Source organism: Girardinichthys multiradiatus, chromosome 21 (assembly GCF_021462225.1).
Source record: "Girardinichthys multiradiatus isolate DD_20200921_A chromosome 21, DD_fGirMul_XY1, whole genome shotgun sequence".
Lineage (NCBI taxonomy): Eukaryota > Metazoa > Chordata > Actinopteri > Cyprinodontiformes > Goodeidae > Girardinichthys > Girardinichthys multiradiatus.
In genome coordinates this window covers 15,872,694-15,896,087 of record NC_061813.1, presented here as the reverse complement: position 1 = coordinate 15,896,087, position 23,394 = coordinate 15,872,694, and the positions used below count along the sequence as shown (strand labels likewise).

Genomic DNA, 23,394 nt, shown 5'->3' with positions numbered 1-23,394 from the left:
TTTTATTTTGTAAATCTATGAGATTAATGTTCAGGGTCACAATAAGAGTAATTCTGGTTTTATAGAAAATAATCTCAATAATTTACTGTTTAATTAAATATCTACTGCATGATTATCAACAATATCATTTGAGTCCAAAGTTGAATAAAGATGTTTTTCTGCTTGAAATTATGTTTCTTTCTCATCTTCTGCTATTTATCTTTCTGTAGCTTTAACATTGAAAAACTCTCAGTAGGTCAAACAATGTTGTTTAAAAGTCTGCAGTTGGCAGGATTTACTGTAGTTTGCCTCTTTTTAGAAAAATACATATTTTTAATGATCTAATTACACAAAGTTAGTGTGAAATTAAATTAAATATCTCCTATTTTATTACTGACAGAATCAGTCAATATGTTTTTACTTTTCTTCTGTGCAGCAGTTTGTGATTTATGTCTAGAAAGGTACTATATGAATAATATTTTACTTACTTTCTCACAGTCGATTGTTAAAGTCTTTTTCCTTGCTTTTCAGTTCTTTTAAAACTGCAAATACCTAAATGGTTTCGCAAATATTATGATTACAAAATCAACAGATATAATGAAACAACATTGTTTGTTAATTATATGATTAATAAAACCTTTTATATGAATACATGTTTTAATGTGTTCTTTATATAATAAACTGCATAATATTTATTTTTGTAATCTGTCTCTGGTGTGAATCCCCAGATTCTCCTTGGAGTCCCAGCATTAACATCTCTGGTGGTGATCTGAAGGAGCATCAGTCTGTCACTATAACCTGCTCAGCTTTGACTCCCTGTCCACACTCACCTCCTGAACTCACCTGGAATCTCCAACAAGACTCTCACAGACAAACAGAGAAAAACACAGATGGAACCTTTACAACTAAAATCCAGGAGAACATCACTCTGTCAGACACACATGATGGATACATCAGATGTTCTGCCAGATATCCTGTGAATGGAGGAAACAAGACAGCAGAGACAGCAGTGACTCTCAGTGTTTCATGTAAGTGATCCTGTCAGCACGTCATGGTTCATCTGTTTTTGATCAATAAAGTTAATGTGTCCCATTTTCCTCAGATGCTCCTAGAAACACCTCAGCATCCATCAGTCCATCAGGTTTGGTGTCAGCAGGTAGCTGGGTGGAGCTGAACTGCTCCAGCAGAGCCAAGCCTCCTGCCAGCTTCACCTGGTTCAGGAACAGCAAACATGGAGCCATTAATGTATCTGTGGGGCAGGTTTACAGCTTCAGTGTCACTGAGGGAGGAGAGTTTTACTGTGTGGCTACAAATGATCTGGGTAATGAGACGTCATCAAGGATCTTTGTTGGTGTTAAAGGTAAATGTTGCTGCTTCTTGTTTCATATCCTGACTCTTTTAATATGTGCATTGTCTCACATTATATTTTGTACTTTGATGATAGAAACACAGAACAATACCTTCAGAAGCTGCTCTATGAAAGATCAGTATATACAGGTCCTTCTCAAAATATTAGCATATTGTGTTAAAGTTTATTATTTTCCATAATGTAATGATGAAAATTTAACATTCATATATTTTAGATTCATTGCACACTAACTGAAATATTTCAGGTCTTTTATTGTCTTAATACGGATGATTTTGGCATACAGCTCATGAAAACCCAAAATTCCTATCTCACAAAATTAGCATATTTCATCCGACCAATAAAAGAAAAGTGTTTTTAATACAAAAAACGTCAACCTTCAAATAATCATGTACAGTTATGCACTCAATACTTGGTCGGGAATCCTTTTGCAGAAATGACTGCTTCAATGCGGCGTGGCATGGAGGCAATCAGCCTGTGGCACTGCTGAGGTCTTATGGAGGCCCAGGATGCTTCGATAGCGGCCTTTAGCTCATCCAGAGTGTTGGGTCTTGAGTCTCTCAACGTTCTCTTCACAATATCCCACAGATTCTCTATGGGGTTCAGGTCAGGAGAGTTGGCAGGCCAATTGAGCACAGTGATACCATGGTCAGTAAACCATTTACCAGTGGTTTTGGCACTGTGAGCAGGTGCCAGGTCGTGCTGAAAAATGAAATCTTCATCTCCATAAAGCTTTTCAGCAGATGGAAGCATGAAGTGCTCCAAAATCTCCTGATAGCTAGCTGCATTGACCCTGCCCTTGATAAAACACAGTGGACCAACACCAGCAGCTGACACGGCACCCCAGACCATCACTGACTGTGGGTACTTGACACTGGACTTCTGGCATTTTGGCATTTCCTTCTCCCCAGTCTTCCTCCAGACTCTGGCACCTTGATTTCCGAATGACATGCAGAATTTGCTTTCATCCGAAAAAGGTACTTTGGACCACTGAGCAACAGTCCAGTGCTGCTTCTCTGTAGCCCAGGTCAGGCGCTTCTGCCGCTGTTTCTGGTTCAAAAGTGGCTTGACCTGGGGAATGCGGCACCTGTAGCTCATTTCCTGCACACGCCTGTGCACGGTGGCTCTGGATGTTTCTACTCCAGACTCAGTCCACTGCTTCCACAGGTCCCCCAAGGTCTGGAATCGGCCCTTCTCCAAAATCTTCCTCAGGGTCCAGTCACCTCTTCTCGTTGTGCAGCGTTTTCTGCCACACTTTTTCCTTCCCACAGACTTCCCACTGAGGTGCCTTGATACAGCACTCTGGGAACAGCCTATTCGTTCAGAAATTTCTTTCTGTGTCTTACCCTCTTGCTTGAGGGTGTCAATAGTGGCCTTCTGGACAGCAGTCAGGTGGGCAGTCTTACCCATGACTGGGGTTTTGAGTGATGAACCAGGCTGGGAGTTTTAAAGGCCTCAGGAATCTTTTGCAGGTGTTTAGAGTTAACTCGTTGATTCAGATGATTAGGTTCATAGCTCGTTTAGAGACCCTTTTAATGATATGCTAATTTTCTGAGATAGGAATTTTGGGTTTTCATGAGCTGTATGCCAAAATCATTTGTATTAAGACAATAAAAGACCTGAAATATTTCAGTTAGTGTGCAATGAATCTAAAATATATGAATGTTAAATTTTAATCATGACATTATGGAAAATAATTAACTTTATCACAATATGCTAATATTTTGAGAAGGACCTGTATATAGTGCTAATTATGGGTTTACACACAGTCATCATCAGCACGACTATCTTTGGGTTTTTAAATGATGCATTAAATTTGCTTTTTTTCAAGGTCTAAATATTTTGAAACTTACAACTTCAGTTAATTTGAAAGCTAAAAATTGAGAGCAAAAGTTTCAATTTATTGCAGATTTTCTCTAATCTACACAGAAATAAAATTATTTTACAGGTTTCTGCCATAACTCTGGCTGGATATTTGACCACTGTTTTTAAAAATTGGTAGAACTCATTTAAAATAGCAGAGGTTAGGACCAACCTACTGCAGCTGAACTGGAGTTTGTGGATCATGAACGTTTTCTGTACAGATTTTGCTTCACATTATGTTCATTACTGGTCTGATTTTACAGGTGTTTTTGCTGATTGTGGTGATAAAAAACCAGCTCTGTTCATCACTACACCAAAGGAGATTGAAGCACTGAATGGATCTTGTTTGCACATCCCATGTAGCTTTAATACAAAAGAAACAACATTTAACAACAGCAGAACTATTTATGGTATGTGGATGAAACATAAAGCATGGTTTGGCAATCCAGCGTTTTCTATTTTCAACAGCAGTGGGTCAGTTAACACCTATTCTCTGAATATTACTGGAAACCTCAGAGAGGGAAACTGCACCACTCTGTTTCCTGATTTAAAAACCAGTTATACAGACAAATACTTCTTCAGAGTTGAGAACGGGCCGTTCAGAGCAACAGCTTGTGCTGATCCTCTTCAGATAACAGTTAAAGGTAAAAGATCTTTTATTTTATAAATCTATGAGATTAATGTTCAGGGTCACAATAAGAGTATCTCTGGTTTTATAGAAAATGATCTCAATAATTTACTGTTTAATTAAAAATCTACTGCATGATTATCAACAATATCATTTGAGTCCAAAGTTGAATAAAGACGTTTTTCTGCTTGAAATTATGTTTCTTTTTCATCTTCTGCTATTTATCTTTCTGTAGCTTTAACATTGAAAAACTCTCAGTAGGTCAAACAATGTTGTTTAAAAGTCTGCAGTTGGCAGGATTTACTGTAGTTTGCCTCTTTTTAGAAAAATAAATATTTTTAATGATCTAATTACACAAAGTTATTGTGAAATTAAATTAAATATCTCCTGTTTTATTACTGACAGAATCAGTCAATATGTTTTTACTTTTCTTCTGTGCAGCAGTTTGTGATTTATGTCTAGAAAGGTACTATATGAATAATATTCTACTTACTTTTTCACAGTCGATTGTTAAAGTCTTTTTCCTTGCATTTCAGTTCTTTTAAAACTGCAAATACCTAAATGGTTTCGCAAATATTATGATTACAAAATCAACAGATATAATGAAACAACATTGTTAATTAATTATATGATTAATAAAACCTTTTCTAGGAATACATGTTTTAATGTATTCTTTATATATTAAACTGCATAATATTTATTTTTGTAAACTGTCACTGATGTGAATCCCCAGATTCTCCTTGGAGTCCCAGCATTAAGATCTCAGGTGTTGATCTGAAGGAGCATCAGTCTGTCACTATAACCTGCTCAGCTTTAACTCCCTGTCCACACTCACCTCCTGAACTCACCTGGAATCTCCAACAAGACTCTCACAGACAAACAGAGAAAAACACAGATGGAACCTTTACAACTAAAATCCAGGAGAACATCATTCTGTCAGACACACATGATGGATACATCAGATGTTCTGCCAGATATCCTGTGAATGGAGGAAACAAGACAGCAGAGACAGCAGTGGCTCTCAGTGTTTCATGTAAGTGATCCTGTCAGTACGTCATGGTTCATCTGTTTCTGATCAATATACTTAATGTGTCCCATTTTCCTCAGATGCTCCTAAAGACACCTCAGCATCCATCCGTCCATCAGGTTTGGTGTCAGCAGGTAGCTGGGTGGAGCTGAACTGCTCCAGCAGAGCCAAGCCTCCTGCCAGCTTCACCTGGTTCAGGAACAGCAAACATGGAGCCATTAATGTATCTGTGGGGCAGATTTACAGCTTCAGTGTCACTGAGGGAGGAGAGTTTTACTGTGTGGCTACAAATGATCTGGGTAATGAGACGTCATCAAGGATCTGTGTTGGTGTTAAAGGTAAATGTTGCTGCTTCTTGCTTCATATCCTGATTCTTTTAATATGTGCATTGTCTCACATTATATTTTGAACTTTGTTGATAGAAACACAGAACAATACCTTCAGAAGCTGCTCTATGAAAGATCAGTATATATATAGTGCTAATTATAAGTTTACACACAGTCATCATCAGCATGACTATCTTTGGGTTTTTAAATGATGCATTAAAATTGATATTTTTTAAGGTCTTAAGATTTTGTAACTTACAACTTCAGTTAATTTCTAAGCTACAAATTGAGAGCAAAATTTAAATTTAATGCAGATTTTCTCTAATCCACACAGAAATAAAATGATTTTACAGGTTTCTGCCATGACGCTGGTTGGATATTTGACCACTGTTTTTAAAAATTGGTAGACCTCATTTAATCTAGCAGAGGTTAGGACCAATCCAGAATCATAGTCTCAGCCCTCTTTATCCATTCAAAAACGATTTCTATGTGTTTAGGATCAATGCTCTCTGGAACACTCAACTGTGGCAAAGTTTTAATCATCAGACTGAAACTGTTACCTCTGATGAAATGAATGTTTTAGGACCAATCCTGGAACCATCCAAGCTTAGGCCTGTTATAAACTGGAAGAAACTGGACCACCAGTGTCATTGTTCACAGTGAAGCAAATTTCATATCAACATAGACTGATATGGTGCTGAGGAAAAGAAAATAGTCTTCTCTGAACTCCTCACCTTCAAACTCTACTGAAACCTGTAGCTGTATACAAAGACAAGCCAAATGCTTTCTGGAAACATGTTTAATGTTCAGAGGAGACAAAGACTGAGCTGTTTAGGCATAATGTCAAGAATGTTTGCTGGAATTAATGAGGGATTTAAAATCAAAGAGTGTACTGATTGTCAATCATGGTGGTGGCAGCATCATGCTGAGGCTGCATTTGGTCACAAGTGATACTGGTGCATTACAGAGAGGATGTAATTAAATGGTAAATGAACTGAACTTATATAGCGCCTTTAAAGTCATACATACTGTTAGCGACTATCAAACAAAGTCGCTGAGCAGCTGAATAGGGAAATCCTTCTTGACGCGCCAGCTTATCAAAACGCAATCCAAGATGCAGTTAAGATGATTTTATTTTGTCGACATTGTCAATATCCAAGGTAGAACAGTATTCAAACCAGCATAGAAATTGATCCGTAGGATTAAACGGTGATTAAGGACAAAAAACGTATTAGCTTAAGACGGTCAGCAAAAAAGGTAGACCTCCCCCATCACCTACTCACTAAAATCACCCAAGCAGCAACAGGTGATTTACAATCACTAATAGCACCACCTGATCCCACGCTATGCCTATCCAAAACATTCCGGCCCCTAATTCTTACATCATTACACAGTAATAATTACTCATACAACACCACCACCCAAGATATACACACATTGAGACAACATATTCAAATAGTCCATGAAGGTCATTTTCAAAAAGTCAAACAGTCATTATCTCCCTTTTTTCCAAAATAGTCCATCCGTAGTCAGTCAGTCATAGGCCAGAGGTTACCAGCACTTAGCCTCAATATAGTCAGTCTGTGATGTACATCTAGTTGTGGTAAAGTCAAATCAAAAGGTCATGTCAATTGTTGAGTCATATGTGTTGTCTTCATTGGTCGGAAGCCTCCTGAAGAAGGCATATCTTTGTGATGTGTCCGCATAAGTGGCTGGTTGGGGTCTTAATCCAGACCTGAGGTACAAGTCCATTCTTATCTGGCACAGTTTCTGTGATTCTGCCAATGATCCAGGAACCACGAGGTGCAGAGTCATCCATTATAAGAACCACATCTCCAGGAACAAAGTTGCGTCTAATCTTCATCCACTTGTGGCGCTGTTGAAGTTGAGGCAGATATTCTTTAATCCATCTCTTCCAAAACAGACCAGATATGTATTGGACTTGTCACCATCGTTTCCGTGCATAAACATCATCATTCTGAAATAAACCTGGTGGTAAGCTTGGGATAGACTTGAGTAAGAAAAGATGGTTCGGTTTTAAATCTTCCAGATCATTTGGATCGGCGGATTCCAATGTAATAGGTCTACTGTTGAGGATTGACTCCACTTCACAGAGAGCAGTTTGAAGTCCTTCCTTGTCCAAATGCTGTGTCTGCGGGACGGAAGTAAGAACCTTTCTGATAGAACAAATCAATCTCTCCCATGCTCCACCATGGTGCGACCCAGCTGGAGGATTGAAGATCCACTTCACTCCCTTCAGTGACAGCGCATCAGAGATCTTTTCCTGATTCTAATCCTCGATAGCTCGTCTCACTTCGTGCTCTGCGCCCACAAAGTTGGTACCATTATCGGACGGCAGCTCTTGTACGTGGTCTCTCCTTGCAATGAAACGTCATAAGGCGTTGATGAAAGAGTCTGTGTCCAGAGATGAGGCAACCTCAATATGTACTGCTCTGATCGCCAAACATGTGAAGATAACTCCATATTTCTTCACAAGACTTCTCCCACGCTTCACTTCAAATGGACCAAAATAGTCCATTCCAACAAAACTAAAAGGAGGTTTCTCAGGGGTTACTCTGCTTTCAGGTAGGTCAGCCATTTGTTGCTGGCCTGCAGCTCCATGCAACCATCTGCAGATCACACACCTTGACATGATATTTCTAATCAATGCACCAGCACCAGGAATCCAATATTTCTGACGGAACTTTGAGAGGATGTTGTTCCTACCACCATGACCCACCCCTTTATGGATGTATCGCAGAATAAGATAAGCAATGTGAAGATCTTTAGCTACAATGATAGGATGTTTAGAATCTTCAGACATGACAGCCCTGCTGAGACATCCTCCAACACGCAGGACATCATCCACCAGAACAGGATGCAACCTGTATATGTGACTGCTTCGTTTTACGTTCTTTCCTTTTTGGAGACTGGAGATTTCCTCAGAATATCTTTTCATTTGACAGAACTTGATTATCTGCATCTCAGCATCCTCAATCTCTCCCAGTGAAAGAAAGCCAGTATGCTCAACCCTATGATGAGCACCTTCAGACTGGGTTGTTTCAGATGCAGACTGGAAATGTGTCTTGTTTCTTTTGTAATACAAGAACAATGTTTTGAATCTCAAAATCCAACCCATCACCCTCACAAGACGAGTCCAGGATGAAGCACGATGAATCAATAGAGCCAAAGGATGATTGTCATCTTGTACGAGGGAAACACCAACAGAAGCAGACACTTGGACTTCAGGATCTTCATGTGGAAGTTCTTGTAAGTTCTCGGGGTTTACGGGCCAATCTGTCTCTGGCTGTGTAAGAAATGCAAGACCAGATAACCATGTAGTGTCATGTAGAAATGGCTGTACCTTCATACCCCTGGAGGCAATGTCTGCTGGGTTATTAGTTGTGTTCACATATCTTCACTGGGAGACGCCAGAAGCTGTGAGAATCTCTGACACTCGATTTGCCACAAAAACACGGAACCTGGACATCTTGTTATTGAGGTATTTCAATACAGAAGTACTGTCTGTCCAAAACACTGAATCTAGGAGCGGTAGCCTTAGTTCTCTTCTCCACATTATGTCCATGCGAACTGCCAACACTGCCGCCGTCAATTCCATACGGGGAATTGTGACTGGTTTTAAAGGTGCCACCCTGGACGTCCCCATTATGAAGAAACTGTGCATTTGGGAGAGACTGTTCTGCAGCAGCAGGTAAGTAACAGCGCCATACCCCTTCTCACTCGCATCTGCAAAATGGTGCAAGTGAGCAGTGCTTGTTTTCCCAAAATCAATAGATTTAAAAAATATTTTGATGCTAATGTTGTCCAACAGCTGCAATTCTTCCATCCAACTTTTACACTCTTGAGCAACTGCTGATGGAATAGCATCATCCCATCCTATTCCCTTCTGATACAGGTCTTGAAGTATTCTTTTAGCTATGAAAATGACAGGAGCTGAGAATCCCAAGGGGTCATAGCAGGTGCTAATAGTGGAAAGGATCCCTCTTCGGGTCAATGGTCTGTTTGGAATGGATATGCAGAACTTAAACACATCTGACTGTAGACACCACCATACTCCCAATGCTCGTTCAACAGGCAAGATGTCACGATTCAGATCTAGGGTTTTGACCTCTTTAGCTCTTTCCTCCTCAGGTATTACTGCCAAGACACTGTGGCTATTACATATCCACTTTGTTAAGTGAAAGCCGCCTTTGGCGCAGATGAGTCTGAGGTCTGAGTAAAGAGATATGGCTTCCTCTTCAGTGCCTATTGAGGCAAGAAAATCATCCACATAGAAACCATATAGAATGGTATCAATCACCTGCTGGCCAAAATCTGCTTTGTTGTCTTCTGCACATTTCCGCAGGGCATAGTTAGCACAACACGGAGATGATGTTGCTCCAAATATCCTGCATGCACTGATTGAAGTCACCACCAGGCCACCAGAAAAACCTCAATAGGTCAGCATCTTCCTCTGGCACATGCACCTGATGGAACATGGCTTCCATGTCAGACATCAAAACAACATGCTCTTCTGTGAACCTAGTCAACAGGCCAACCAGGCTATTTGTTAAATCAGGACCACTCAGGAGCTGTGCATTGAGAGAAATGCCCTGGAATGACGCAGCACAGTCGAAGACGACCCGAATCTTTCCCTTGATAGGATGGTACACCCCATGGTGAGGGATATACCAAACATTTCCATCACTGCGCTCCAAATCTGTGGTTGGCACTCTTTTTGCATAACCTTTGGATATAAGATCTTTCATGAAGGCAATGTAGTCTTTGTGGAAGTCTTTATCTCTGATAAACCTTTTCTTTAAACTTAAAGCATGTTGTTCAGCAATTGCGCAGTTATCAGGCATTCTTATGTCTCAATCTCTCAAAGGCAAGGTAATGTTGTAGTGTCCATTATGCAAGGTTACTGTCTTACTGGCCAACTCTAGAAACTTGGAGTCTTCATTTGACAGCCCCATCTGCTCATCGTGGCTGCTCTCAGGAAAATCTATCTTGAATTGTTGCTTCCATAGGTTATCTAGTGTAACAGCAGAAATTCTGTTCATGGTGACAGTTGACAGACAACTTGTTCTTTCCCAACATTCTCGGTCAATTGGCCCATTCACTGTCCAGCCGAGCACAGTTTTAATGGCGAAAGGTCCATCACCTTCGCTCCTGATGACCTCCAAAGGTTCTAGAGCTCTGGGCATGTTCATGCCAATCAAAAGCTCCACCTGCTCCTTGATCTCTGGCAAATGAATGCATTTCAAGTGTGGCCAGATATCCAGGTCTTGTTGCTTTGGGATATTACTCAGGTCTACAGGCATTTTGTGCTGAGTAAAGAGGTCAGGCATGTCATAATACATGTCGCTGTCCAATCCAGCAATTTCAAGTTCAGGTACAATGAAGCTGTCCACAACTTTCTCCTGTCCCATGGTGCGCAAGAGAATCTTTGTTTTTCTCCCAGTGAGATTCAGCTTATCCAAAAGACCCACTGTACAAAAGAATGCTGAACTCCCTTGGTCCAAAAAGGCATACATTTCCAGTGTCCGTTGACCTTTCTTTGCTTTCACCTTAACTGGCACAATGGCAAGCTTGCAGTCCTGTGCACCGGCCCCAGTAAGACCACTATTCTGAACTGTGTCAGGAGAGTTCATTGCTTCCGCATCAAGTTGAACTTCATTTTTCTTCTTGTTGTGAATATGGAGTATGCTTGCATGTCTGAAACCACAGATTTTACATGAAAGGAGTTTTCTGCATTCTTTGCTGATATGCCCTGTACACAAGCAACCAAAACAGATGCCATTTCTCCTAAGAAATGAAATCTTCTCATTATGAGGTTTCTTTTCAAGCAAAGAGCATAACTCCAGTTTGTGTCCGCCCTTGCAAAGCAAACAAATCTTCACATCAGTCTGATGGTCTAGAGCCTCTGACGGATTAGTTCTCTCAACAGCAGAGGTAGTGATGCCAAAGCTATTTCCTGTGGTTCTTAAAAAATGTTTCCCTCCATCTGTGCTCCTGGCTGATGAATTTATTAATGGAACATCACTTAGGTTTCCAAAGACAGGATCTGTAGTAATTTTGACTTGACGCTCAATAAAGAAATCAATGTAAATAAATGTTGCTCTTCGACGCTGCTTCTCCTGGATGTCACATGCTACCGCTCGCCATTTATCTTTTAATTTATATGGCAGTCTTTTAATCACAGCAAGCATATTAGCAGGTGTGTTTACTTCAGAAAGATCATAAACGTCCTCCATCGCATTACAACACCCACGTAAAAACAAACAGTATGCCTGAAAGGCTTTTCCATCTTCTGATTTAATCAATGGCCATGAATAAACTTTATTCAGGTAAGCAGATGCAATAACATGTCCATTTCCAAAATGCTCATACAGCATAGTTTTTGCTTTCGCATATCCACCACCATCAGACATATGTTGACAGCTTTTGACAAGTTCATTAGGCTGCCCCCTGGTGTACTGTACAAGGTAATGCAGGCAATCATCAGGCTCACCAGTCTTTGATTCAATGACCTGTTCTAATGAGCGCATAAAGGCCAGAAAATGAAGCGGATCGCCATCAAAAGGTTGAATTTCTCTTTTGGGTTGCGAAGAGAGACTTTGATGATGAACCAACATGCAAGTTAATTAATTTTGTTTCTCCATAATGGATAACAGATTTTCATTGGTTGCTGATTGAGCAGCTTGTTGCAGAGGCATATTTGATATTGTTCTGCTTATAGGATGAGAAGGTCCAAGAAGAAGAGGTGCAAACCTTTCCTTTGTCATCTTCTGTTGCACTGTTTTTATTTGAAGCTCTGCCTTTTCATTAACTATATTTCTCTTTGTCTGTGGGACAAAAGTATTAGCATTAAGAGTTTCAACAGTATTTCCTTCTGATTGCAAGACGATTACTCTTCCTACTGAGATCTACCCACCTACCTATCTAACAATAACTTGTTCACACTAAAATTGGGTATCTAATGTGAATCCCCAGATTCTCCTTGGAGTCCCAGCATTAACATCTCTGGTGGTGATCTGAAGGAGCATCAGTCTGTCACTATAACCTGCTCAGCTTTGACTTCCTGTCCACACTCACCTCCTGAACTCACCTGGAATCTCCAACAAGACTCTCACAGACAAACAGAGAAAAACACAGATGGAACCTTTACAACTAAAATCCAGGAGAACATCACTCTGTCAGACACACATGATGGATACATCAGATGTTCTGCCAGATATCCTGTGAATGGAGGAAACAAGACAGCAGAGACAGCAGTGACTCTCAGTGTTTCATGTAAGTGATCCTGTCAGCACGTCATGGTTCAGCTTTTTCTGATCAATAAACTTAATGTGTCCCATTTTCCTCAGATGCTCCTAGAAACACCTCAGCATCCATCAGTCCATCAGGTTTGGTGTCAGCAGGTAGCTGGGTGGAGCTGAACTGCTCCAGCAGAGCCAAGCCTCCTGCCAGCTTCACCTGGTTCAGGAACAGCAAACATGGAGACATTAATGTATCTGTGGGTCAGGTTTACAGCTTCAGTGTCACTGAGGGAGGAGAGTTTTACTGTGTGGCTACAAATGATCTGGGTAATGAGACGTCATCAAGGATCTTTGTTGGTGTTAAAGGTAAATGTTGCTGCTTCTTGTTTCATATCCTGATTCTTTTAATATGTGCATTGTCTCACATTATATTTTGTACTTTGTTGATAGAAACACAGAACAATACCTTCAGAAGCTGCTCTATGAAAGATCAGTATATATATAGTGCTAATTATAGGCTTACACACAGTCATCATCAGCATGACTATCTTTGGGTTTTTAAATGATGCATTAAATTTGCTTTTTTTCAAGGTCTAAATATTTTGAAACTTACAACTTCAGTTAATTTGAAAGCTACAAATTGAGAGCAAAAGTTTCAATTTATTGCAGATTTTCTCTAATCTACACAGAAATAAAATTATTTTACAGGTTTCTGCCATGACTCTGGCTGGATATTTGACCAGTTTTTAAAAATTGGTAGAACTCATTTAAAATAGCAGAGGTTAGGACCAACCTGCTGCAGCTGAACTGGAGTTTGTGGATCATGAACTTTTTCTGTACAGATTTTGCTTCACATTATGTTCATTACTGGTCTGATTTTACAGGTGTTTTTGCTGATTGTGGTGATAAAAAACCAGCTCTGTTCATCACTACACCAAAGGAGATTGAAGCACTGAATGGATCTTGTTTGCACATCCCATGTAGCTTTAATACAAAAGAAACAACATTTAACAGCAGCAGAACTATTTATGGTATGTGGATGAAACATAAAGCATGGTTTGGCAATCCAGCTTCTTCTATTTTCAACAGCAGTGGGTCAGTTAACACCTATTCTCTGAATATTACTGGAAACCTCAGAGAGGGAAACTGCACCACTCTGTTTCCTGATTTAAAAACCAGTTATACAGACAAATACTTCTTCAGAGTTGAGAACGGGCCGTTCAGAGCAACAGCTTGTGCTGATCCTCTTCAGATAACAGTTAAAGGTAAAATATATTTTATTTTATAAATCTATGAGATTATTGTTCAGGGTCACAATAAGAGTAACTCTGGTTTTATAGAAAATAACAATCTCAATAATTTACTGTTTAATTAAAAATCTACTGCATGATTATCAACAATATCATTTGAGTCCAAAGTTGAATAAAGACGTTTTTCTGCTTGAAATTATGTTTCTTTCTCATCTTCTGCTATTTATCTTTCTGTAGCTTTAACAATGAAAAACTCTCAGTAGGTCAAACAATGTTGTTTAAAAGTCTGCAGTTGGCAGGATTTACTGTAGTTTGCCTCTTTTTAGAAAAATAAATATTTTAAATGATCTAATTACACAAAGTTAGTGTGAAATTAAATTAAATATCTCCTGTTTTATTACTGACAGAATCAGTCAATATGTTTTTACTTTTCTTCTGTGCAGCAGTGTGTGATTTATGTCTAGATATGTACTATATGAATAATATTTTACTTACTTTCTCACAGTCGATTGTTAAAGTCTTTTTCCTTGCATTTCAGTTCTTTTAAAACTGCAAATACCTAAATGGTTGCGCAAATATTATGATTACAAAATCAACAGATATAATGAAACAACATTGTTAATTAATTATATGATTAATAAAACCTTTTATAGGAATACATGTTTTAATGTATTCTTTATATAATAAACTGCATAATATTTATTTTTGTAAACTGTATCTGATGTGAATCCCCAGATTCTCCTTGGAGTCCCAGCATTAACATCTCTGGTGGTGATCTGAAGGAGCATCAGTCTGTCACTATAACCTGCTCAGCTTTAACTCCCTGTCCACACTCACCTCCTGAACTCACCTGGAATCTCCAACAAGACTCTCACAGACAATCAGAGAAAAACACAGATGGAACCTTTACAACTAAAATCCAGGAGAACATCACTCTGTCAGACACACATGATGGATACATCAGATGTTCTGCCAGATATCCTGTGAATGGAGGAAACAAGACAGCAGAGACAGCAGTGACTCTCAGTGTTTCATGTAAGTGATCCTGTCAGCACGTCATGGTTCAGCTGTTTCTGATCAATAAAGTTAATGTGTCCCATTTTCCTCAGATGCTCCTAGAAACACCTCGGCATCCATCAGTCCATCAGGTTTGGTGTCAGCAGGTAGCTGGGTGGAGCTGAACTGCTCCAGCAGAGCCAAGCCTCCTGCCAGCTTCACCTGGTTCAGGAACAGCAAACATGGAGCCATTAATGTATCTTTGGGGCAGGTTTACAGCTTCAGTGTTTCTGAGGGAGGAGAGTTTTACTGTGTGGCTACAAATGATCTGGGTAATGAGACGTCATCAAGGATCTGTGTTGGTGTTAAAGGTAAATGTTGCTGCTTCTTGTTTCATATCCTGATTCTTTTAATATGTGCATTGTCTCACATTATATTTTGTACTTTGTTGATAGAAACACAGAACAATACCTTCAGAAGCTGCTCTATGAAAGATCAGTATATATATAGTGCTAATTATAAGTTTACACACAGTCATCATCAGCATGACTATCTTTGGGTTTTTAAATGATGCATTAATTTAGATTTTTTTCAATGTCTTAATATTTTGTAACATACAACTTCAGTTAATTTCAAAGCTAAAAATTGAGAGCAAAAGTTTCAATTTATTGCAGATTTTCTCTATTCCTCACAGAAATAAGAGGATTTTACAAGTTTCTGCCATGACTCTGGCTGGATATTTGACCACTGTTTTAAAGAAATGGTAGACCTCATTTAATCTAGCAGAGGTTAGGACCAATCCAGAATCATAGTCTCAGCCCTCTTTATCCATTCAAAAACTATTTCTATGTGTTTAGGATCAATGCTCTCTGGAACACTCAATTGTGGCAAAGTTTTAATCATCAGACTGAAACTGTTACCACTGATGAAATGAATGTTTTAGGACCAATCCTGGAATCATCCAAGCTTAGGCCTGTTATAAACTGGAAGAAACTGGACCACCAGTGGCATTGTTCACAGTGAGGCAAAATTCATATCAACATAGACTGATATGGTGCTGAGGAAAAGAAAATAGTCTTCTCTGAACTCCTCACCTTCAAACTCTACTGAAACCTGTAGCTGTATACAAAGACAAGCCAAATGCTTTCTGGAAACATGTTTAATGTTCAGAGGAGACAAAGACTGAGCTGTTTAGGCATAATGTCAAGAATAATGTTTGCTGGAATTAATGGGGGATTTAAAATCAAAGAGTGTACTGATTGTCAATCATGGTGGTGGCAGCATCATGCTGAGGCTGCATTTGGTCACAAGTGATACTGGTGCATTATAGAGAGGATGTAATTAAATGGTAAATGAACTGAACTTATATAGCACCTTTACAGTCATACATACTGTTAGCAGCTATCAAAATAAGTCGCTGAGCAGCTGAATAGGGAAATCCTTCTTGACGCACCAGCTTATCAAAACGCAATCCAAGATGCAGTTAAAATGATTTTATTTTGTCGACATTGTCAATATCAAAGGTAGAACAGTATTCAAACCAGCATAGAAATTGATCCGTAGGATTAATCGGTGATTAAGGACAAAAAACGTATTAGCTTAAGACGGTCAGCAAAAAAGGTAGACCTCCCCCATCACCTACTCACTAAAATCACCCAAGCAGCAACAGGTGATTTACAATCACTAATAGCACCACCTGATCCCACGCTATGCCTATCCAAAACATTCCGGCCCCTAATTCTTACATCATTACACAGTAATAATTACTCATACAACACCACCACCCAAGATATACACACATTGAGACAACATATTCAAATAGTCCATGAAGGTCATTTTCAAAAAGTCAAACAGTCATTATCTCCCTTTTTTCCAAAATAGTCCATCCGTAGTCAGTAAGTCATAGGCCAGAGGTTACTAGCACTTAGCCTAAATATAGTCAGTCTGCGATGTACATCTAGTTGTGGTAACGTCCAATCAAAAGGTCATGTCAAACGTTGAGTCATATGTGTTGTCTTCATTGGTCGGAAGCCTCCTGAAGAAGGCATATCTTTGTGATGTGTCCGCATAAGTGGCTGGTTGGGGTCTTAATCCAGACCTGAGGTACAAGTCCATTCTTATCTGGCACAGTTTCTGTGATTCTGCCAATGATCCAGGAACCACGAGGTGCAGAGTCATCCATTATAAGAACCACATCACCAGGAACAAAGTTGCGTCTAATCTTCATCCACTTGTGGCGCTGTTGAAGTTGAGGCAGATATTCTTTAATCCATCTCTTCCAAAACAGACCAGATATGTATTGGACTTGTCACCATCGTTTCCGTGCATAAACATCATCATTCTGAAATAAACTAGGTGGTAAGCTTGGGATAGAATTGAGTAAGAAAAGATGGTTCGGTTTTAAATCTTCCAGATCATTTGGATCGGCGGATTCCAATGTAATAGGTCTACTGTTGAGGATTGACTCCACTTCACAGAGAGCAGTTTGAAGTCCTTCCTTGTCCAAATGCTGTGTCTGCGGGACGGAAGTAAGAACCTTTCTGATAGAACAAATCAATCTCTCCCATGCTCCACCATGGTGCGGCCCAGCTGGAGGATTGAAGATCCACTTCACTCCCTTCAGTGACAGCGCATCAGAGATCTTTTCCTGATTCTAATCCTCGATAGCTCGTCTCACTTCGTGCTCTGCGCCCACAAAGTTGGTACCATTATCGGACGGCAGCTCTTGTACGTGGTCTCTCCTTGCAATGAAACGTCATAAGGCGTTAATGAAAGAGTCTGTGTCAAGAGATGAGGCAACCTCAATATGTACTGCTCTGATCACCAAACATGTGAAGATAACTCCATATTTCTTCACAAGACTTCTCCCACGCTTCACTTCAAATGGACCAAAATAGTCCATTCCAACAAAACTAAAAGGAGGTTTCTCAGGGGTTACTCTGCTTTCAGGTAGGTCAGCCATTTGTTGCTGGCCTGCAGCTCCATGCAACCATCTGCAGATCACACACCTTGACATGATATTTCTAATCAATGCACCAGCACCAGGAATCCAATACTTCTGACGGAGCTTTGAGAGGATGTTGTTCCTACCACCATGACCCACCCCTTTATGGATGTATCGCAGAATAAGATAAGCAATGTGAAGATCTTTAGCTACAATGATAGGATGTTTAGAATCTTCAGACATGACAGCCCTGCTGAGACATCCTCCAACACGCAGGACATCATCCACCAGAACAGGATGCAACCTGTATATGTGACTGCTTCGTTTTACGTTCTTTCCTTTTTGGAGACAGGAGATTTCCTCAGAATATCTTTTCATTTGACAGAACTTGATTATCTGCATCTCAGCATCCTCAATCTCTCCCAGTGAAAGAAAGCCAGTATGCTCAACCCTATGATGAGCACCTTCAGACTGGGTTGTTTCAGATGCAGACTGGAAATGTGTCTTGTTTCTTTTGTAATGCAAGAACAATGTTTTGAATCTCAAAATCCAACCCATCCCCCACACAAGACGAGTCCAGGATGAAGCACCATGAATCAAAAGAGCCAAAGGATGATCGTCATCTTGTACGAGGGAAACACCAACAGAAGCAGACACTTGGACTTCAGGATCTTCATGTGGAAGTTCTTGTAAGTTCTCGGGGTTTACAGGCCAATCTGTCTCTGGCTGTGTAAGAAATGCTAGACCAGATAACCATGTAGTGTCATGTAGAAATGGCTGTACCTTCATACCCCTGGAGGCAATGTCTGCTGGGTTATTAGTTGTGTTCACATATCTTCACTGGGAGACGCCAGAAGCCCTGAGAATCTCTGACACTCGATTTGCCACAAAAACACGGAACCTGGACGTCTTGTTATTGAGGTATTTCAATACAGAAGTACTGTCTGTCCAAAACACTGATTCTAGGAGCGGTAGCCTTAGTTCTCTTCTCCACAGTATGTCCATGCGAACTGCCAACACAGCCGCCGTCAATTCCATACGGGGAATTGTGACTGGTTTTAAAGGTGCCACCCTGGACTTCCCCATTATGAAGGAACTGTGCATTTGCGAGAGACTGTTCTGCAGCAGCAGGTAGGTAACAGCGCCATACCCCTTCTCACTCGCATCTGCAAAATGGTGCAAGTGAGCGGTGCTTGTTTTCCCAAAATCAGTAGATTTAAAAAATATTTTGATGCTGATGTTGTCCAACAGCTGCAATTCTTCCATCCAACTTTTACACTCTTGAGCAACTGCTGATGGAATAGCATCATCTCATCCTATTCCCTCCTGATACAGGTCTTGAAGTATTCTTTTAGCTATGAAAATGACAGGAGCTGAGAATCCCAAGGGGTCATAGCAGGTGCTAATAGTGGAAAGGATCCCTCTTCGGGTCAATGGTCTGTTTGGGATGGATATGCAGAACTTAAACGCATCTGACTGTAGACACCACCATACTCCCAATGCTCGTTCAACAGGCAAGATGTCACGATTCAGAACTAGGGTTTTGACCTCTTTAGCTCTTTCCTCCTCAGGTATTACTGCCAAGACACTGTGGCTATTACTTATCCACTTTGTGAAGTGAAAGCCGCCTTTGGCGCAGATGAGTCTGAGGTCTGAGTAAAGAGATATGGCTTCCTCTTCAGTGCCTATTGAGGCAAGACAATCATCCACATAGAAACCATATAGAATGGTATCAATCACCTGTTGGCCAAAATCTGCTTTGTTGTCTTCTGCACATTTCCGCAGGGCATAGTTAGCACAACTCGGAGATGATGTTGCTCCAAATAAATGAATGCCCATGTGGTACTCCTGCATGCACTGATTGAAGTCACCACCAGGCCTCCAGAAAAACCTCAATAGGTCAGCATCTTCCTCTGGCACATGCACCTGATGGAACATGGCTTCCATGTCAGACATCAAAACAACAGGCTCTTTTGTGAACCTAGTCAACAGGCAAACCAGGCTATTTGTTAAATCAGGACCACTCAGGAGCTTTGCATTGAGAGAAATGCCCTGGAATGACGCAGCACAGTCGAAGACGACCCGAATCTTTCCCTTGATAGGATGGTACACCCCATGGTGAGGGATATACCAAACCTTTCCATCACTGCGCTCCAAATCTGTGGTTGGCACTCTTTTTGCATAACCTTTGAATATAAGATCTTTCATGAAGGCAATGTAGTCTTTGTGGAAGTCTTTATCTCTGATAAACCTTTTCTTTAAACTTAAAGCATGTTGTTCAGCAATTGCACAGTTATCAGGCATTCTTATGTCTCGATTTCTCAAAGGCAAGGTAATGTTGTAGTGTCCATTATGCAAGGATACTGTCTTACTGGCCAACTCTAGAAACTTGGAGTCTTCATTTGACAGCCCCATCTGCTCATCGTGGCTGCTCTCAGGAAAATCTATCTTGAATTGTTGCTTCCATAGGTTATCCAGTGTAACAGCAGAAATTCTGTTCATGGTGACAGTTGACAGACAACTTGTTCTTTCCCAACATTCTCGGTCAATTGGCCCATTCACTGTCCAGCCGAGCACAGTTTTAATGGCAAAAGGTCCATCACCTTCGCTCCTGATGACCTCCAAAGGTTCTAGAGCTCTGGGCATGTTCATGCCAATCAAAAGCTCCACCTGCTCCTTGATCTCTGGCAAATGAATGCATTTCAGGTGTGGCCAGATATCCAGGTCTTGTTGCTTTGGGATATTACTCAGGTCTACAGGCATTTTGTGCTGAGTAAAGAGGTCAGGCATGTCATAATACATGTCACTGTCCAATCCAGCAATTTCAAGTTCAGGTACAATGAAGCTGTCCACAACTTTCTCCTGTCCCATGGTGCGCAAGAGAATCTTTGTTTTTCTCCCAGTGAGATTCAGCTTATCCAAAAGACCCACTGTACAAAAGAATGCTGAACTCCCTTGGTCCAAAAAGGCATACATTTCCAGTGTCCGTTGACCTTTCTTTGCTTTCACCTTAACTGGCACAATGGCGAGCTTGCAGTCCTGTGCACCGGCCCCAGTAAGACCACTATTCTGAACTGTGTCAGGAGAGTTCATTGCTTCCGCATCAAGTTGAACTTCATTTTTCTTCTTGTTGTGAATATGGAGTATGCTTGCATGTCTGAAACCACAGATTTTACATGAAAGGCGTTTTCTGCATTCTTTGCTGATATGCCCTGTACACAAGCAACCAAAACAGATGCCATTTCTCCTAAGAAATGAAATCTTCTCATTATGAGGTTTCTTTTCAAGCAAAGAGCATAACTCCACTTTGTGTCCACCCTTGCAAAGCAAACAAATCTTCACATCAGTCTGATGGTCTTGAGCCTCTGACGGATTATTTATTTCAACAGCAGAGGTAGTGATGCCAAAGCTATTTCCTGTGGTTCTTAAAAAACGTTTCCCTCCATCTGTGCTCCTGGCTGATGAATTTATTAATGGAACATCACTTAGGTTTCCAAAGACAGGATCTGTAGTAATTTTGACTTGACGCTCAATAAAGAAATCAATGTAAATAAATGTTGCTCTTCGACGCTGCTTCTCCTGGATGTCACATGCTACCGTTCGCCATTTATCTTTTAATTTATATGGCAGTCTTTTAATCACAGCAAGCATATTAGCAGGTGTGTTTAATTCAGAAAGATCATAAACGTCCTCCATCGCATTACAACACCCACGTAAAAACAAACAGTATGCCTGAAAGGCTTTTCCATCTTCTGATTTAATCAATGGCCATGAATAAACTTTATTCAGGTAAGCAGATGCAATAACATGTCCATTTCCAAAATGCTCATACAGCATAGTTTTTGCTTTCGCATATCCACCACCATCAGACATATGTTGACAGCTTTTGACAAGTTCATTGGGCTGCCCCCTGGTGTACTGTACAAGGTAATGCAGGCAATCATCAGGCTCACCAGTCTTTGATTCAATGACCTGTTCTAATGAGCGCATAAAGGCCAGGAAATGAAGCGGATCGCCATCAAAAGGTTGAATTTCTCTTTTGGGTAGCGAAGAGAGACTTTGATGATGAACCAACATGCAAGTTAATTAATTTTGTTTCTCCATAATGGATAACAGATTTTCATTGGTTGCTGATTGAGCAGCTTGTTGCAGAGGCATATTTGATATTGTTCTGCTTATAGGATGACAAGGTCCAAGAAGAAGAGGTGCAAACCTTTCCTTTGTCATCTTCTGTTGCACTGTTTTTATTTGAAGCTCTGCCTTTTCATTAACTATATTTCTCTTTGTCTGTGGGACAAAAGTATTAGCATTAAGAGTAGTCAACAGTATTTCCTTTTGTTTTAAAATAGGATTCCATACCATTGGATTTCCGTGAAGCTGAGCTTTGCACTGCAGATCCAGTTTTCAGCACATTTACTTTTGCAGCAATTGCAGCTATTTCTGCTTGAAGTTGAAGCTGTTCTTTCCTTTTCCTTAGTTGCTCCTCCTGTTCTTCAATAGCATGTTTTTCTTTGAGCATATTTTGACGTGTGAGCAAGGCAGCCATTTCAGCTTCTAACCTGAGACGTATAGATGAAGTTGATGATACTTTGGAGCTTTACTTGCTTCCTTGATTTGAAACACTGTCAGATGGCAACACATCATCTTGAATGTCATGCTGGAGATTGACAGATAACTGAGGCTCCATTTGTTCTTGAACCTCCACTTCTTCTCCTAGTGGAGTTAACTGTGACCGTAACATGTTAGAGGATGGTCTGCTTGAGCATTTATTTGTTTCAGAAAGCCATATTTCAACATCCTCAATAAACCCTTTGTTGTATTTAATCATACTTGAAAACCAAGTATTTTGTTTATCTTTCTCACCCTGCGTGACAGAACCAAACTGCGATTAAAAGAGCAGTACGCACAAAAACATTCAGGTTACATTACACTGTCGTCTTCTACTTCTCTGTCAAGCGATCCTCTTTTATAGATGTAGTGGCGGTAGTGTGTGGGCTCGCGTTGGCGTTCCAGCTGTGCGAAAAACTCCGTTGTCGTTCTTTTTTGCTGGCAAATGTTAGCGACTGTCAAACAAAGTCGCTGAGCAGCTGAATAGGGGAATCCTTGTTGACGAGCCGGCTTATCAAAACGCATTCCAAGATGCAGTTAAGATGATTTAATTTTGTCGACATTGTCAATATCAAAGGTAGAACAGTATCCAAAGCAGCATAAAAATGGATCCGTAGGATTAAACGGTGATTAAGGACAAAAAACGTATTAGCTTAAGACAATCAGCAAAAAAAAGGTAGACCTCCCCCATCACCAACTCACTAAACTCGCTAGCCGCGACAGGTGATTTACAATCACTAATAGCACCACGTGATCCCACGCTACACCTATCCACAACACAGACAACTCAAAGCGCTTTACACTAGAGCCACATTCACCCAATCGCTCTCACTAACGCTCACACATTCATACACCAATATGTAGATCGGTAGGCAATTTGAGGTTAAGTGCCTTGCCCAGGAGCACATCGACATATGGTAGGAGGAAGCTGGAATCGAACAACCACAACCTTCTGATTGCAAGACGACTACTCTTCCTACTGAGATCTACCCACCTACCTATCTAACAATAACTTGTTCACACTAAAATTGGGTATCTTATGTGAATCCCCAGATTCTCCTTGGAGTCCCAGCATTAACATCTCTGGTGGTGATCTGAAGGAGCATCAGTCTGTCACTATAACCTGCTCAGCTTTGACTCCCTGT

At 40.4% G+C, this 23,394-nt stretch overlaps 1 protein-coding gene across 12 annotated transcripts in view; it reads left to right on the top strand.

Annotated features, from left to right (window-relative positions):
- Positions 1–23,394, top strand: part of LOC124858059 (hemicentin-1-like) — a 183,113-nt gene that overhangs the window by 5,607 nt on the left and 154,112 nt on the right. For 6 of the 12 annotated variants that reach the window (XM_047349796.1, XM_047349791.1, XM_047349793.1 and 3 more), the window contains 10 exons: positions 708–1,007; positions 1,082–1,339; positions 3,472–3,852; positions 4,570–4,869; positions 4,944–5,201; positions 12,186–12,485; positions 12,560–12,817; positions 13,336–13,716; positions 14,437–14,736; positions 14,811–15,068. In XM_047349796.1, the coding sequence (XP_047205752.1) occupies positions 708–1,007; positions 1,082–1,339; positions 3,472–3,852; positions 4,570–4,869; positions 4,944–5,201; positions 12,186–12,485; positions 12,560–12,817; positions 13,336–13,716; positions 14,437–14,736; positions 14,811–15,068 (2,994 nt within the window). The remainder of the gene's footprint in view (positions 1–707; positions 1,008–1,081; positions 1,340–3,471; positions 3,853–4,569; positions 4,870–4,943; positions 5,202–12,185; positions 12,486–12,559; positions 12,818–13,335; positions 13,717–14,436; positions 14,737–14,810; positions 15,069–23,394) is intronic. The other 6 variants (XM_047349797.1, XM_047349798.1, XM_047349789.1 and 3 more) reach the window with 5 other exon arrangements.